The sequence below is a fragment of the Sturnira hondurensis genome, unplaced genomic scaffold (genome assembly GCF_014824575.4).
Source record: "Sturnira hondurensis isolate 20B ecotype Veracruz unplaced genomic scaffold, ASM1482457v3 Scaffold0018525, whole genome shotgun sequence".
NCBI classification, from domain to species: Eukaryota; Metazoa; Chordata; class Mammalia; order Chiroptera; family Phyllostomidae; genus Sturnira; species Sturnira hondurensis.
This window is the reverse complement of record NW_028091156.1, coordinates 13177516-13194631: the sequence shown is the minus strand read 5'-3', so window position 1 is coordinate 13194631 and position 17116 is coordinate 13177516. Positions and strand designations below refer to the sequence as shown.

At 38.9% G+C, this 17116-nt stretch overlaps 1 protein-coding gene across 1 annotated transcript in view; it reads left to right on the top strand.

The window, feature by feature from the left end:
* FMN2 (formin 2) overlaps positions 1-17116 on the top strand; it is a 272539-nt gene that overhangs the window by 175888 nt on the left and 79535 nt on the right. Inside the window, exon 14 of the mRNA XM_037069426.1 lies at positions 10663-10755. Coding sequence (XP_036925321.1) covers positions 10663-10755 — 93 coding nt within the window. The remainder of the gene's footprint in view (positions 1-10662; positions 10756-17116) is intronic.

The following is a 17116-nucleotide window of genomic DNA, read 5'->3' as shown; positions in this document are numbered from 1 at the left end:
CTCCTTTGCAAATAAAGTTCAGTGGGGACGTAGCCATACACACCCAAGCATTTCTGTATCATCTGTGATTGCTTTTGTGTTACCATTGAAAACTGGAAGAGCTGTGACAGAAACTGTCTATCAATCTGCCTGTCTTTTGTTCTCTCCTTTCTCCTAACTCNAATTTTGAAGTTTACAAAAATATATTAAAGTCCTTTATGCATTTTCTGTAGCTTTTGTTTCATCTGAAATGTATCCATCTTTTATTTGTTGATACTTATAAGATGTCATCCTACTCATTGATTTTCTTTGTGGTATTAGAATGTTGATTAGAAACAGCTGTTAGAGGGCTGAATGAGGCCTCCTTTGCAAATAAAGTTCAGTGGGGATGTAGCCATACACACCCAAGGATTTCTGTATCATCTGTGATTGCTTTTGTGTTACCATTGAAAACTGGAAGAGCTGTGACAGAAACTGTCTATCAATCTGCCTGTCTTTTGTTCTCTCCTTTCTCCTAACTCCCCAAATCCTGCACTTCCTTGGTTTTTCCATTGCATTGGCTTGGACTGCCTTTGGCCAGAACCAAACCTTCTATCAGCAGCCTGGGCTCCTGCCCCGTGGGCATAGTAGGTTCATTGCAGAGTCAGTCTTCAGCTTAGTGAAGGACTTGGCTCAGATCATGCCTGGATACCTGTGTTTGCCTACTCTTGCTGCTCCAGCTGCCTAGGGGCTGTTGCTGTTTTTACCCTCCTTTCATGGCTTGGGGAGCCCATGTCAGCTCTGGGTCTTCAGTAGGGAGACTGGTTCCATTCCCTGCCTTGTGAATCTCCCATCAGTAGTTTCTGCATAAGCCAAGATCTTTACCTCTCCTCTACACACACACTCAGATACCTCTCAGCTGGGCACTGCTGATTAACTTGGGTTTCTCTACTAGTTCTGGTCCTAGGAGATGGTAATTTTTTTAAAGTATATTGTTTCTCTTTGGTTTTCTTATTTTATGTCCTTGTTCATTGCTGTGTGTTTTCAACAGAAGGAAGTCTCAGCCTATTAATTTATCATTCCAGTAACCTGGACATCTGTATTCACTTTTATATATGTTTTTCCCACTGAAAATTGTAATAACATTTCTCATTTCTCTTAATATAATCTAAAAACATTTAAGATGGTTTCATAATAATCTCCTGTAGTTGTGCCATAATTTAATGAATAATTTGATTCTTGTAAGAAATAACTTTCACCAGTTTTTCTACTCTTCAGAAATACTGTGTTGAACATCTTCATTGATAACCTTTTTACTATATTTCTTATTATTTCCTTAATACAGATTTTTAGAATTATAATTACTGGATTAGAGGCAGTGAACATTTTTTTTCAGATTTTTGCTGTTTCTTACCAAAATGCTTTCTAGAAAGGCAACGTAACTATTTAATGGGTTGGTTATCTCTTAAAATAGAATAGAATAATAAAATTTATAAAATTTAGATCAGTAAGGAATCAGAGATGTTATAGTCTAATAATTACCATTCAACCAATATTTATCAAATCACTAGAAAATAAAAAATTAAAACATAAACTCTCCCCTTATGGCTCTAGACCAATAAGAAGACCAGTGGTTGTAGGTATGTATGTATTTATACATACATTTACTGCTCTGTGGTATAACATGTATTGTTTAGTTATATAAATAAGATACTATAGGAACACAGAGGAGGTAATGATAAGATATACTTGGAAAGTTATATTTAAAATGGACTTTGAAAGATCAGGAAAGTTGTGTTCAGGAGAAAAGAAAGGAGAATTTCAAGTACTGGAAAGAATGTGAGCATGGTCACCAGTGTTGCTGCTATTTGGACTTTGACTGTCTGTTGATCCGTGAGGCCAGGGGTTTCTCAGGTTGAAATCTGAGGGATACAAAATATTCATATATGAGATTTGGCTCATCACAGCAGAATTCATAACTAAGGTCAGAATTGGACAGATGTACGATCTGGAAAAGACCCAGACCCGTAATTTTGGTATGCCTTTTGCTATGCTTCACCCACTTACAGTGACTTCGTTTCCGTAGTCCATTTTCTATGAAATTGAGAATGACTATTCCCTACTGAAAATCCAAGGTCATTTTTAGCATAAAAGTGATGCAATTGAAAAATGCCTATTCTAAGATATGTTTTAATTAGAAAATAGGGAAGAGCAAGAACCTTTCAAATTACAGTGCAGTTTTTTAGCCTGGCTTATGAAAGAGTGGAAGGGGTACTAATAGAATCATTCTTCTTGAGCTCTATTTTTCTTTTATATGACATTTAAACATGAACCTGTCTTCTATTACATTATGTATATCTGTCTAATGTAATGTACGTTTAATTTATTCATTTTAGAGAGAGGAAGGGGAGAGGAAGAAACATCAATCTGTTGTTCCACTTATTTATGCATTCATCGGTTGATTCTTGTGTGTGCCCTGACCAGGGATCACACTCACAACCTTGGTGTATCAGGGTGATGCTCTAAGCAACTGAGCTGCTTGGCCATTGCTGTAATATCCATTTTTACAAGGAGTCTCTCAAATTTTCATTATCCTCATATTCTCATCTAAAACAGGGGAGCTGCCTTTTCAATGCATGTACTTTTCCTTGTTGGGATTTCTTTTCCATCAAGCATGTCTACAAAGTATTGAGTCTGGTCTATTTCAGTCAGCCAAGTTTAGCCAAGTATGTGTCGTCCTTCAAGGTAGTGAAACTCAGAACTGACATCTATTGAGCACTTTTATTGTCAAGATATTTTGCTTGATGCTTGGAGGGAAGCCGTACAAACAGATAATTACACTAAAATACACACTAAAGCCTGATGCCTTAGTTGTGACAGATGAATACTTTACCAGTGAGAATCAAGTCATGAGATATGAATACTTTACTGGCAAGAAAATTTATTGAAGACAATTTTTTTAGCAGGAGAATCATCCAGATCAATGGCATGAGATGAGTCCATTCTTGGAATTGTGAGCAATCTTATGTGGCTCAAACACAGGCTGAGTGCGGGGGACTAGAAAGCGATAAAACCACAGGGATGGATATGCACCAACCAGATCCTGAAAGGCAACTTAGCCCTGATGGGCAGGAAAACTAAATGGATGAGGGGTGTATGTGTCTGTATTCGGAAAAGGTGGGAAGGAGAATGAAGGGTGGGAAGGGAAGCATTTCAGGCCGATCAAAGGTCTCCTCCTGTATCCTTGGACATTTCAGTGTGAAATGGGAGAGTTCACCTAGTAAAGTTTGTGCCCTGTATAAGGACATTACATTTTATTCTAAGTGCTTGCAACATCCAGCCACTAAAGAATTATATTTAGGAAACTGGAATGATAATGATTTATATATTGAAAATACTGCTCTGGCAAGTATAGAACTTGGGAGACTTAGGAAGGAACTTAATGATAATAATGATTTTGACCCAGAAGGAGGGAAAAAAGGAGATGGAAAGAACTAAACATATGTTTCTAATTTTTAGGGGTAGTGAGGGTGGTAAAAGTAATTATTAAGATTTTTTTCTGTGTACGAGGTAATATGTAAGTACTTCTTAAAAAATTTTATCAATTCATAATTTCCATCTAGTCAGCACTGTGCTGGCTACTGTAATGCTTCTCTGTTTGAGATGCTTACATTTCTTTACATCAGCTTTGAAAAAATGTTTTCATTTATGATATTTTATTTCAGCCTTCAGTATCTTTCTTCTCACTGATCTTCCCTCCCACAGATTATGTGCATTGTACATGTACTGGTTTCCAATGACCATTTCTCAGGATTCTTAGACTTTTCATTAATTCAGTAGTAACTTTGTCTTGTGGATGGGAGAGTCAATAAGAAGAAAGTCATGCCATTAGTCATTTAATTCTAAGATTTGATGCCGTTTACTCATTCTAGAAAAAAATAGTAAAGTTGTACTTTCTCATTTTCACCAGTCGCATACTTTTCTGACCCAACTGCCTTGTAAAAACCATAGTCAATCAGAGATGATTAGATCTCTGACATGTCAATTTAAGATTTAGTTTATAAATTCATGACTGTGTTATAAAGAGCATTGTGCAAAATGTGTTTTAGTGCAATAGACAACTTAGATTCATTCAAAGCCATAAAATACTATTTCTCCCAGAGACCCAGTATAAGCAGATTATCACAGGAAAGCATAGTCTTCAAATACATAGTACACAGTCACCATGGGATTAGAGCCATTTACAGTTACTCTCCATACGAATGTTTCATTCTCCATGACTGAGATCCTGCAATTACTTCTTTTTTCATTTTCAATTGGCAGATGACAAATGATCCTTCTATACCCAGCTAAAATGACTCCTTACCAGTGATGCAGTCTGCATGAACTTGCTGTGTAAGGAATGTTGGTAAAGGTGGACCACCTAAATGGGGATTTTCAGAGGCACATGCCAACCTATTAAAAGTTAAAGTGTAAATGCCAATGGTTTTTCAAATTACACCTAAAATTGGAACCCATTTTCCAGTGGGAACACCCGAGAGACTTTTGTTCTTTTTATCCTCTAGCTAGAAAGAGTTTTCTTTTTCTTTGGGGGCCTGACTCATATTTTCCAATATCAGCTCTTGGACACAGTAAAGAGTCTTTTTGGATTAGGAAGGTCTTTAAATTAAAAAAAAGCCTACATGATTGGAATTAATCAGTTATGCCAACCAGCTTTAACAGTATTTTAAAAAAATATTTGGATTTAATTATAACACAACTTTCCAAGAACTCTATCTTATGTTTTTTTTTTAAACATTCCAGATTTTTTTTTAAAGATTTTATTTATTTATCTTTAGAGGGGAAGGGAAGGAGAGGGGGAGAGAAACATCAATGCATGGTTGCCTTTCATGCGCCCCCTGCTGGGAGTTGGCCTGCAGGGAAGTGGCCTGCAACCCAGGCATGTGCCCTGACTGAGTATCGAACCGCGATCGTCTGAGTCGCAGGCCCGCGCTCAATCCACTGAGCTACACCAGCCAGGGCTTCTATCTTATGTTTTTAATAATGTTACTAAATGACCCTTAACATTTATGAGATTTCAGTGTTTGGTATTTAAAAAAAAATTCACACAGTCACATACCAATTTTAAAGGTGATAAGTAATAGCTGGGAAGGTGTTATGCACCAAGATGCACGACAGATAAGAATGGGGCTCAATCCTATAAATTGCCTTATTCAACATATTTGTATATATTATTGAATATGTAAATGTATATGTAAGAAGTATACATATGTAAGTATATACAAACACTAGAAATTTACCCTTTTTAATAGTTATCCGATAGGTGTTTCCTTCTGAATATAGGGAATAAAGTAATGACCATCCACAAACAACTGCATAGATTACATATCACATTGAAGAGCTTTAGTAATTTGTATTGGGATTTGGTGCACTGGGCCTCAGGTTTACGTGTGACCCACCACTGGATGCTTTATATCCAGATTAAGGAAAGTCATGGTCATCGGCAGAGTTGAAAGTACATTTTCTCCCACACAAAGTCTTAGTGCTTCCTCTGTATTTCAAACACGAGGCACACAGAAGTGAACGCATGGTCCTTGACTTCAGGGAATACAAATTATAATCAGAGATAAATACACGTAAACAAATCAATGCAATAAGATAGTATCATTGACAGCTGTCATTTTTTGAGGGTTTCTTAAAAGTTATCTCAGTGCTTGATGCTCAGGTGTCTTGCCTTCATCACCCCAATTTCTACTTGAGAAAGTGGGGGCTCCAGTAATCTCAGGACTAGCTCAAGATCACATAGCTATTAGTAGAACTAAACTTGAATCCAGATCTATTTTACTGAAATCTTTCCTTTCACTTTATCTCACTCACACATGTTCCGTAGAACAGGGAGATTCAAAGTTCAACAGATGACGGACCTTCCTGGCTTAGGGTAATAGTTGAACCTTGCTGCAGCAGTTGTGTATGGATTGACAAGTCCAAGTTTAACAATTGATCATAAACGGTAAAAGTATTTCAGGTGGATGAATAGCATGTATAAAGCATGGGGAAATTTCAATATGTATGACATTTTCCAAATTAATAAGAAGTTCACATTGACAGGAGAATCCAGTTGGGTTTTCCATTTATTCCACTGATAATTATTGAATGCCTGTTGCCTGCTAGGAAATGTTCTAAGTACTAGCAAAAAAAAAAAAAAAAAGTGGAGTGAGTAAATAAAGATGAATGTTCTCATTTGTCCTCAAAGAGAGTGGAATTTTGTGACTCACTAAAGATCCAAACTATCTGTGGTGGATTTAAATTCTTTTTTCACTTTTTAATTATACAAGTAATTATTTGAATCTTTTTGAAATATTTTAAAAGCAAACTCCAGATATGTCATTACACAAGGGTACACTGGAGAGAGAGAGAAAGAGGTAGGCAGGGAGGGAGAGAGGGAGGGAAGGAGAGAGAAAGAGAAAGAGAGATTGATCTCTACTCATTATACAGTTGAAAATTATAATAATTAGAGCAGCTTAGTAAGAAAAAAAGCTGCCTGGGAGGGATGTGAACAGACATCACTAGAAACAACCAGATACGTGACAAGCACCTAGTGTGACCTTGTGGAAGGAGGATGGAAATAAGGTAGGGTTGCCAGTAAATGACCTAAGAGTTTTTTTTTTAATCTAAAAGTTTACTTGGTTCCCTGCGTGTACAGGAAAGTGTATACATAAAAGGGAAAAGATGGAAGAAATAGAATAGTTTTTGCTTGCATTTGCATTAAGAATACAGCTTATATGAATGGGTCAAGGATTTATAAAATTAAGTGAAATTTAATTTAAAATATTATTTTCCTCATTAAAATATTTTATCCTGCCCTGGCTGGTGTAGCTCAGTGGATTAAGCGCGGGCCGTGAACCAAAGGGTCGCCAGTTCGAATCCCAATCAGGGCACATGCCTGGGTTGCAGGCCAGTTCCCCAGTGGGGGCCACATGAGAGACAACCACCTATTGATGTTTCTCTAGCTCTCTTTCTCCTTCCCTTTCCCTCTCTCTAAAAAGAAATAAAATCTTAAAAAATATTTTATCCTACCTTTTTTTATCTGCTGTATATTTTTGGTTTAAAAGTTACTGAGTGAAAATGAAGACCTAGAGAAATTTTGGCACATTTTGGAAGACTTTGTCATGGTTGGTCTGCGTCCAACTCTGCTTCCCTAACCAGTGAAATCGTCCTTGGAGGCACCAGATCCAGTAGATTACCTTTTGCACGAGTCTAGTGGTAGAGTGTTCTTATAGCTTCACAGACCTCCAGGCATGGTGTAGCCTCATGAAGGGAAGGACAGATTTTACTTCCATTTTCTAATAAAAAGTGGCAAATTAAACAATTGGCACCAATGGTCAAAATAGTCATCTTACTCATCTCAGGCTTTTAAGGCTTGAAAGTCCGACCGGGTTAGAGGCTGAAGTCCCCTTCCTCCCCCTTGCTGACCTAAGCCTCTAGACACTGGGCTACTGGTATTTTCCTTTTCTCACTGGGGTTGAAAAATAATTAAAAACCATCTGGAATAAGGCAGGCTCCCTGAGGACAGGGTTTTTTCACAGCAGCTCTCATCTGGCAGTTGTCACAGGGCCTAGAATAGTACCTTGAATGCAGCAGGTGGTCAGTCAGTACCTGTCTCATACAGGACTAGATTGGATAGCAGTTAGAAACTGCTCAAAGACCCTTGGGAATATCTCTTCACGTGATTTTGCCCAAAGTAACTCATTGAAATTATAGAAGGGCTGATAAATCTGCCCTATCTCCCTTAATTGATGCATCTTGTCCCCTCTTCTATACTAATTTATCTACTTTTAGAAAACTCCCCAAATGAGAGCATTCTTAGTATCTCTTCACAATACATCAATAGAGATCAATAAACACGGTATTTTCAATTACATGGGGCTGCCGTTGTAAGTGATACGTGCCAAAGAAAGATGACTTCTCGTCAGTCTCTCTCTTTACCCTGTTTCTGACAAGCTGCACTCCCGTTTCTGACTAGTACTGGTGATGAAGTGCTCGCCGTCTTGCAAGGCTGGTTACCACACCGGGAGAATCCCCCAAACATTAGCCATTCCCTGTGCTTAGAACAGAAATCTCTTCCTCTCTCACTTCTGCTGGTTTAGGCTCCGCCTTCCTTGGAATCAACGTGGAGTGAAGTCCGCACCCTCTTGTCTCCGGAACCATAGAGACAAGAGGTCCTAGAACTGCTTTGAAAACAGCTCTGTGAATTCACCTCCCGTCTTCTCTAAGCTAAACTATACCTGGTTTTATACAAACAGTAGCATCAATAATTCTCATTTTTATGCCCCTACTTATATGTATCCAAGTTTGGTTACAAGGATTTTCCCCCTAGCTTAGCTAATAGTCACACTAATGTAAGAGATTTTATTAAACCTGTTAGATAAGAAAACTAAGATCCCAAGAGGTTTGATAATTAACCTCAAATCACAAGGGTCATTCAGTGGGTGAGCAAACTGGAATTTAAACTGTATCTGTTAGATTCCAAAACCTGGAATGTTATTTCTACTTCACTGGTTATTTTTATACAGCCACTGACCCATCCGACAACAAAAATTCAGGCACTAGGAATACACATGGGAATTAGACTGCCTGTCTCTAAGCTGCTCAGTCTAGAGAGACAGAAGACACAATTACAAATAAATTTATACAGTGTGGTGTGGTAGTTGTCACTGAATCCCACCTCATCAACTTGCGTGCTCTGTCATGTGGCGAGTCTCTTTGTACTTCAGTTTTGTCTGATGTAAAGCAAGAGCAATATTGCTCCTGTCCTTCAAAGGGTTTGCGGAGCAGTGTCTGGGTGAACACATGTGAAGTATCCACATAGAGGCCTTAGCACATGAAAATAAGTAATATCTGTAAGTGTATATGTACAGGATGCTGTGGGACCATGAAGCAGGGACAGCCAGTCCTTTCTGGGGAAAGGTGGCAGGGAATGGAAAAAAGGGGGAATCCTTTCTAGGGGCCGTTCCAACTGAGGTCAGGCGTGATGTACTAGTGGGAATCGTTGAGTTAAAGGGTGGGAGTGAGGAGAGAAGCCAACATGAACAAGGGGATGGAGATGACACCGTGCACTGAGTCTGCAGAAACTATCAGTAGAGGTAGATGATTTGAAAGCTGGGTGAGCCCTAGATTGTGGACAGTGCTGTCCTTCATAGTAGGGCTTTGAAATTGTTCCCCTATTCAGGATGTGACATGTGGGTAGAGGTCACTGAACCGTTTTACACAATGGCTCAGATCTCTTCTGGGTGGCACGTCAAGCTGTGAGAAGGAGCAAAGGTTGGTGGAGGATGTGAGACAGGAAGCCCCATTCAGAGGTTTTAACAGTAGTCCTAGTAAAAACAGTGAGGGCATGTGTACCAGAATAGAGCAGGGATGGAGAAGCTAGGTCTGCTTAAGAAGCATTTAGGAGGTGATATCCGCAGGATGTTAGGAGGAAGAGAGGGAGCCAAGAATCACGCTCCTGGTTTGGTTTGAGTTATTTAGGTTGGATGATAATACCGTCGACAGATGGAGCATAGAATCATGGCGGTAGCAAGTCTAGAGAAGGCAGCGATGAGTTCTGTGTTGAAAGTGCTTCGTGCTTCGTATCTGCAGAAGTTTGACATAGGACTCTGACGCTATGAAATTTCTGGGCTAGAGATGTGGATTGGACAGTCACCAGTAAGTGAGAGACTGCTCAGGAGAGAGTGGGGAGTGCAGGGAAGCCGGGTGGAGAGAGCCCTTGATGGGTGTGACTGGTTTTAAATTTTCCTACACCTAACTGGATTTTCCATTTGATGGGGGGAGTGTGTTAACGCAATCCAGCCCTCCTGTGTTCTCATGCTTGGGAAAGCTAATGACCCTGAGGGGAAAGAACAGGGAAATATGGTGTTATAAGATACAAAAAACATTTTAAAGAGTGCAATGACAAAGTTTCCTAGAGGAATCGGCAGCCTTACCTTAAGAATGGCAGAGGGAGCATGTTTTCCCTGAGCCAAACATGTATACATCGGTCCTACGTTGGGTCCTTCAAATCCGTGCTTTTCAATGTTGAATTTTTTTTCAGACTGAGGTTGTTCACCATCACCATCGCAGCTGCACCATGCGATGAGCTCATCATGTCCCCTTTACTGACTTACCCTAAACATTAAGTTAAATAATAGGTGAGAAGGTTCTGACTTGGAATGAGGCTCCATATTTACTGGTTGCTCTCCTAACATTAGCACCACAGTTATTATTTGTTCTTTTTCAGAACTTTGGACTTTCACTGGGGATAAACTTGTATTAGGAGTCAAATGATAATGATAGGAAATAATAACTGTGTGCCAGGCACTCTTTGGACACTCTCCATTGGTTAACTGATTTGATCCTCCTAACAACCCTGAGAGGCAGGTGCCAGCGTCACACCCACTCTCTAGCTGAGACCAAGGCTCAGGGGTTAAGGTGACACACTTTGCAAGTGACTGAACTAGAGTCACAGATTCTTAAGGGTTTATAATCCTCTCAAATGAAGCCTTGATTATAGGCTTCTCCTGTCAGTATTTGGATGCTTCCCATATATATGCAGAACATATGTCAGTTACTGTGGGTAACAAGATCTGCTGACATTCGCGAATAAGGTTTTAACATTGTTTTACTGCTCCAGCAACAGCATTGTAAACAGTGTCTCTCTGATTTCAGCCTGTGAGGTTGAAGCGGGGAAGGTGTACCAGGTGTCCTCAACGGAGCACATCCAGCCCTTCAAAGAAAACATGGAACGGTTTATTGTTCAAGGTAAATTCTGCAACGCTATTTCACATACCCCTCCCTTTTCAGCAGAGGGCGGGAGGAGGTATTTTTAAAGAACATACACATTGGTTTACAAGGGATGGACATCCTAGAAAAATAAGTTATGTTTAATCATGAGTCATACCGTTGTGAGAGACTAGCAATTTGCTAAACAGGCTATTTTGTGAGTAATATTCATTATTACCATTTCTCTCTAATGACAGTTAATATAATAGATATTGGTTAAAATAGCTCTGAAATATCCTTCTGAGTTTTAGCTCTGCTTATGACCTCAGTTCAACCTGGTCCCCAAATGAACTACATTGATGTTCTTCAGATCTTCAAAGCATTATATGCTGTTTTGTAAAGGGTGTATACAGTCCTCTCAATACTTAACATCATTTTTTCCCAAGGAGCCTAGTGGGGATAAATGGTGATGGGCAAAAATAAAATTAGAAAAAAACTGTACCAATATTATCTGATTGGCTTTTCCTATCTTCCTTTGAGTTAAGCAGATATGAAAAATTTCAGAAGATATTAAAGAAACAGCTTGTGTAAAGGGGAAATTTCTGTTAAAATCTGGCTATTTGAAATCATTGAAACTTATGATTTTTTCCATACGTTCACTGTCAGAACATTTTATTTTTGCGATGTTCCATCTCTTCTGTGGATCAGATTTGTGTCCTGCAATGTTCGGCGACAGTTCTTGCTGTTCAGGAATTCCCGGGCAGCCTGGCATGGCCTAAGACTGAGGCCAACTACTGCTTCGTCCTCTCGTAGGCTATGGCTTTTCAGGTTGTTCAAGTGCCGTTAGTGATGTTTGAAATGAATGAGACATGCTGGCATTGAATTAAACCTTAAGTACAGCCCCTTTTTTAAGGTGGGAAAACACTATTTCATCATTGAATATAATCCTGAAGATTGAAACAGAACATGAAACATGAAATGTAATATGAAATAGACTCATAAATCCCAGCGCTTGTCATTTCCAAGTTTTCAGGTCCTCATGACTTCTAGGGGCAAATATATTCATTGACTGATTCCCAAATAGTCCTTTAACTGAACTCACGTTCCTGTAGTAATGTATTAGAGGACCCTGTAATACACTGCACTCTTAACGGTGAATAAAAATGAACCTTGCTTTTTTCCATTTGGTGTGGTTTTAGGATCAAGAACGTGTAATTTTAGAAAATGATGTAGGTAAAAAAATGGATTTTTTTTCTTTTGTGGGAAGAAAGGAGCCTTTAATTCTATGACTCATTGAAAAAAGTCAAACAATTTGCTGGATTTCATATTGGAAATGTTGATGCATGTCACCCATATAGTTGTTCATGTTGTATCTGGTTTATTATGCAACATTCTGCATCTGTATTTCAGAAACCAGGCACTGAAATTTTCTTTATGCCTTAACTCATTTTTTGAATGAATAACAAAGTTATATTTGGAAACTCAGATGGAATTTCTAGATGTGGGATTAGACATCATATAAGAAACATCATTACTGTGTGGTCACCTAGGAAGAGAAGAAAAATAGATCCGGGGGGGACTTTTGGAGGAGCGGAACATTTCCATTATGGACACAGAGGCCCCGACAGGGGTTAGTATTTAGATAAGTGAAAAAACAACAACAACAACAACAACAAGACAGGCTATTGATGTAATGGCAGCCAGAGTTAGGAAGAGTTTATGGGTGGAACATTCTGGGGGGTTGGCATAGGCAAAAATCAATTTTGTGAGCTTTTAATATTTAAGAAAAGTGAGGAGGTGGAAGGACACAACTCTGCCACAATTTTAGAAGGTGTCATGGGACAACTATATCTGATGCATGAGTGTTTAACTGTTTAATCAAAGTCACTATAGTTTAGCTGTCTCTAACTTATGCCAGCACATATGATTTCAGTTTTGTGCATGGGTTATGAAGAAAACCAATCAGTTATCTATAGATGGTGTTGAGTATTTACTTGTAGTTTTTGTTAGATTTTCTTTTATGCCTCTTTTTTTTTAAGTTGCTCATTATAGGAGATGAGAAAGATGAGGCAAATGAGGCCACTAGGGAACATCGCGCTTTGCTAATATTTCTCTTAAAACTTGGCACACTCCTTCCTCTTCCTCTTCCTCTTTGAATCCAAGTTGCACTTTGGACAGAGTGTGCATATGAAAATCACCCTGCTGTGCTATGAAGGGCCTCAGAGGCAGCAGGTTGCCTCTGTGTGAGTGCCTGCACACGTGGGGTGGCCGGACGGAAATAGGGGCTAGCTCTCTGTCATTAGCCTTCACAGCCTTTTACTCATACGATTATGATTATTGTATTTTGATAAGTGTATATTTTAAAATTTCCACTTAACCCTATTTTTTGATTGAATGGCAATTTTTTTTAAAAGGTAAAGGTAGCTTCAATCATACTAATTAATGAAGTAAAGTCCCTATGGTGATTTTATAAATCAGAAATGTCTAATAAGATTATCATTAGCCTCACTTCCTGTAACTTTACCCCCTCTTTTTAACAACATTTCTTCTTTGGGCAAAGTATGATAAATTATAGCTGAACTAGAGGAGTAGAAGCAAGATGAAATGCATAAATATGTAATCATGCATACCATTAAAAGGGTGTTGAGACCTCTTTTAAATATACAACTTTGAGTATTGGTAATTCTGTGCATGAGAATGAAGAGGCACTGGAAGCAGGGGTATGGACTGTCCCAAAGATGAAGAAGTCTGCCGGGGGTATCTGCTCTCAGGAACGGTACCCACAGAGCCCTGTGAGCTGTGATCCACATTCATAGGGGGTGTGTTTGCTGCTTTATTTCCTCTTCTGAAAATATTGTGAGAACTTCCTTTAGTGATGGTAAAAGATAAATTAAATTTGATTTTCCAAAGTAATCTTTCACGGACCATTTCCAATCAAAAGAGGAACATAATTGTCTTTTAAGCAAACAAGGGTTTCCTTGTTCTCAGCATGATAGCAATAGTGACAGTATTAAGCATTAATGAAGAGTTAGCCGGAGCCTGTCTATACTCCACGTGGTGTTTATTTCATGAGTCTTTAGGGCAGTCGGAGCAGCCTCTGTTGTCCTGCTTTACAATAAGGAAGCAGAGGCTCGGAGGGTTCCGTACTTGACTTTAGTCACATGATAGATAACTATCATGTTGGAACCAAGACCTTTTATAAGAGGTTGCAGCTGTAGTTTATTTTATTTTTTAAAATCCTTAAAACATAGTTAGGGACTCCAAGAGGTGGTGAATAAGGCAGTGTGTGATGTCACGTGATGGAAACTGTAATGAAGATGAAACCCGTGTAAGATAGTCGATGACACTCATGTCGCCGATATCAGAACAGGAAAGCGGGAAGACTTTTGTATTCTTGCAGTACCCATGCTGACACCCTGCACCGGGCAGACATAGTGATACTTGCTGATTCCATTTTGGATTCCAGCATACCTTTCCTGTCACTCCTAACATTTGAGAAGCGCGTGTGTGAAGGGATTCTTTTGAAGTGATCACCCCTTCTATATCAGCGCCTCTGTTTGAGAGTTATGTTCCCCACCGCCGCGGCCATTCATTCTGCAAGGGCTGATGAGAAGTGGTCCGAGACCTCTGAGGGGTGGTTGGGATCAGTTACACGTGAGCACCGCTGACTGCCTCCTGCACTTTTCTGCTGGGGCGTCCCCACCGGCACCTCATACGGGGCGTTCCACACCAGATCCTCAGCCCCCAGTGCTCACACGCCCCAAATAAGTGCTCCTTTCATAGATGCATGAATGGAAGTTCTCCCACGTGGTCGTCTAGGAAAGAAACTTTGGCCTCTTTGTTTATTTTTTAATAAATGAGTGAAAGAAATAATATCTAAATAATACATCTGTTATAAAATTCAGGTATATCATGGGGCATAAGTCTCTTAGTATTACTCCTCTCTATTTAACTCCATTTATATTTCATTTCTATCCTTCCAGAGATAATTTGTGCATATGAACATATTAATATGCACATATAAATTTGTGTTTACATATATTTTGCTGGTGAATACAGCCTCTATGTGTTGTTTTTGCCCATTTTGTTTTTACTATGAAGTATTTTACATTTATGTCTTTTATATTTATATATACAATAAACCAAATATTTGATAAAATATTAAATTTTATATGCATGTAACATATACATTTATATGTATACAAACATATAAGTTTGTATGTTTTATAGTCATGTATAACACAAAATAAATACATTTTGTTATTCTTTACATTCTCATTGTTGGCTGTAATTGTGCTCTGTAAAGTTGCCACAAACATTGAATTAGTGAGTATTGAACCATTGCTCTTGGGAGCAAATACAGGGCTAGGTTTCTTCAAGTCTCTGGTCACGTTTTCATCTCGTTTTTGTCATTCGATCAGTATACTGCCTCGTTTTATGCATGTTCTCGTTTGAAGATACCTTCTTTGGTCTGCAGTGTTGATTGGTTACCTTTGAACACACAGCCAGCAGTGCTACCTACCACCCACACCTGAATGGAGTTCCCCGCACATGTATTTTCTCCAGAAAGCACTCAGAGCCTTGTTCTTCCCAGCACTGGACAGCACCATTTTAGAAGTGGAAATTACACACACACCAAAAGCACAAAGGTGCCAAAAAATGTGTCACAACAGACCATGAAAGGGATGCTTATCTACAATCTGAGAGCCGAAATAGGAAGTCAGAGCCTTGTCTTGTTAGCATCAGCTGGCAAAGTGCTTGTCAGGTGATGGATTGTCCACTGTCTACACATGCTCAGGACAACCGCCAGACCACTGTATGTACTGAGTTTGGAGTTAAAATACATTTTAGTGAGTAGGCAAATTCAAAAGTGCTGATCCCGTGAATAATGAGGATGAAATGTACACTCAAAAGGCCTATGTGTGTTATGTATAAAATCTATACGGTTATGCATGCATATAGATATTATAACCTAAATGGGGGCTAAAGAATTATAACGGATGGAATAGCCAAACACACCCTGCTCACGGAGCAGAACTGGGTCGCCACATCCAGCACTTGTGTCTCCCCTCCCTCATTCACACGCCTGCGTTCTCAGGCACGACCGCCGGTCCAAATTTCCCATTTCCCATTGTGCACTGTCTTTTAAAAAAAATTATGGCAGCCTTTTCTTGACCCCACCATGCCCCACTTGGCAACCATCAGCTTGTTCTCTATACCTGTGGCTTTCTTTCTATTTTTTATGTGTTTTGTTCCGTTTTAGGTTCTATATATAAGTGAAATCATGTGGTTTTTGTCTTGACTTAATTCACTCACCCCATGTTGTCACAAGTGGCAAGATTTCATTCTTTTTTCTTACTGCTGAGATAAATATAAATATAAATATAAATATATCTAACATTCCAATGTCTATATTCACATAGTTTTTATCCACTTATCTATTGATAGACACCTAGGTCATTTCTGTATCTTGGCTGTTGTAAATAATGCTGCAGTAAATATAGGGGTGCCAAGATCTTCTCAAAGCAGTGTTTTGCTTTCTTCCAATAGACACCTAAACTGAGATTGCTGGGCTACATAGCAGCTCTATTTTGAATTTTTTGAGGAACTTCCACTCTGTGTTCCACAGTGGCTGTACCAACGTACAATCCCACCAATGGCGGAGGAGGGCTCCCTTTCCTTCACATCCTCACCAGCAGTTGTTCTCTGTTGATTTATTGATGCCTGTCATTCTGACAGGTGTGAGGTGACTTCGCGCTGTGGTTTTGAATTACATTTCTCTGATGATTAGTGATCATATGCTTGTTGAATATCTTCATGTCCTCTGGAGAAGTGCTTTTGCAGGTCCTCTGCCCATTTTGTTAATTGGAGCATTTGTTTTTTTCATGCTAAGTTGTATGAGTACCTTAAATATTTTGGATGTTAACCTTTTGTCAGGTATATTATCTGTGAATATCTCTTTCCATTCAGTAGGTTGTCTTTGTGTCTTGCTAATGGTTTGCTTTGTTGTAAAACTTGAAAAATATTTTAGGTTTTGGATAGTCCCATTTGTTTATATTTCTTTTGTCTCTCTTGTCTAAGAAGACATCCAAAAGATATTACTAAGAGTCATGTTGAAGTTTTTATTGCATATGTTTACTTCTAGAAGTGTTATAGTTTGGGGTCTTACATTTAAGTCTTTAATTCATTTTGAGTGTATTCTTGTATATGGTGTAAGAAAGTGGTCTAGTTTCATTTTTTGTACCTGTCCAGTTTTCCCATCACTACTTATTGAAGAGACTGTTTTTACCCCATTGTATGCTCCAGCTTCCTTTGTTATAAATTGATTGACCATTTAGGCGTGGGTTTATTTCTGGGCTCTCCAGTCTATGCTATTAATCTAGATGTCTATTTTTATGCC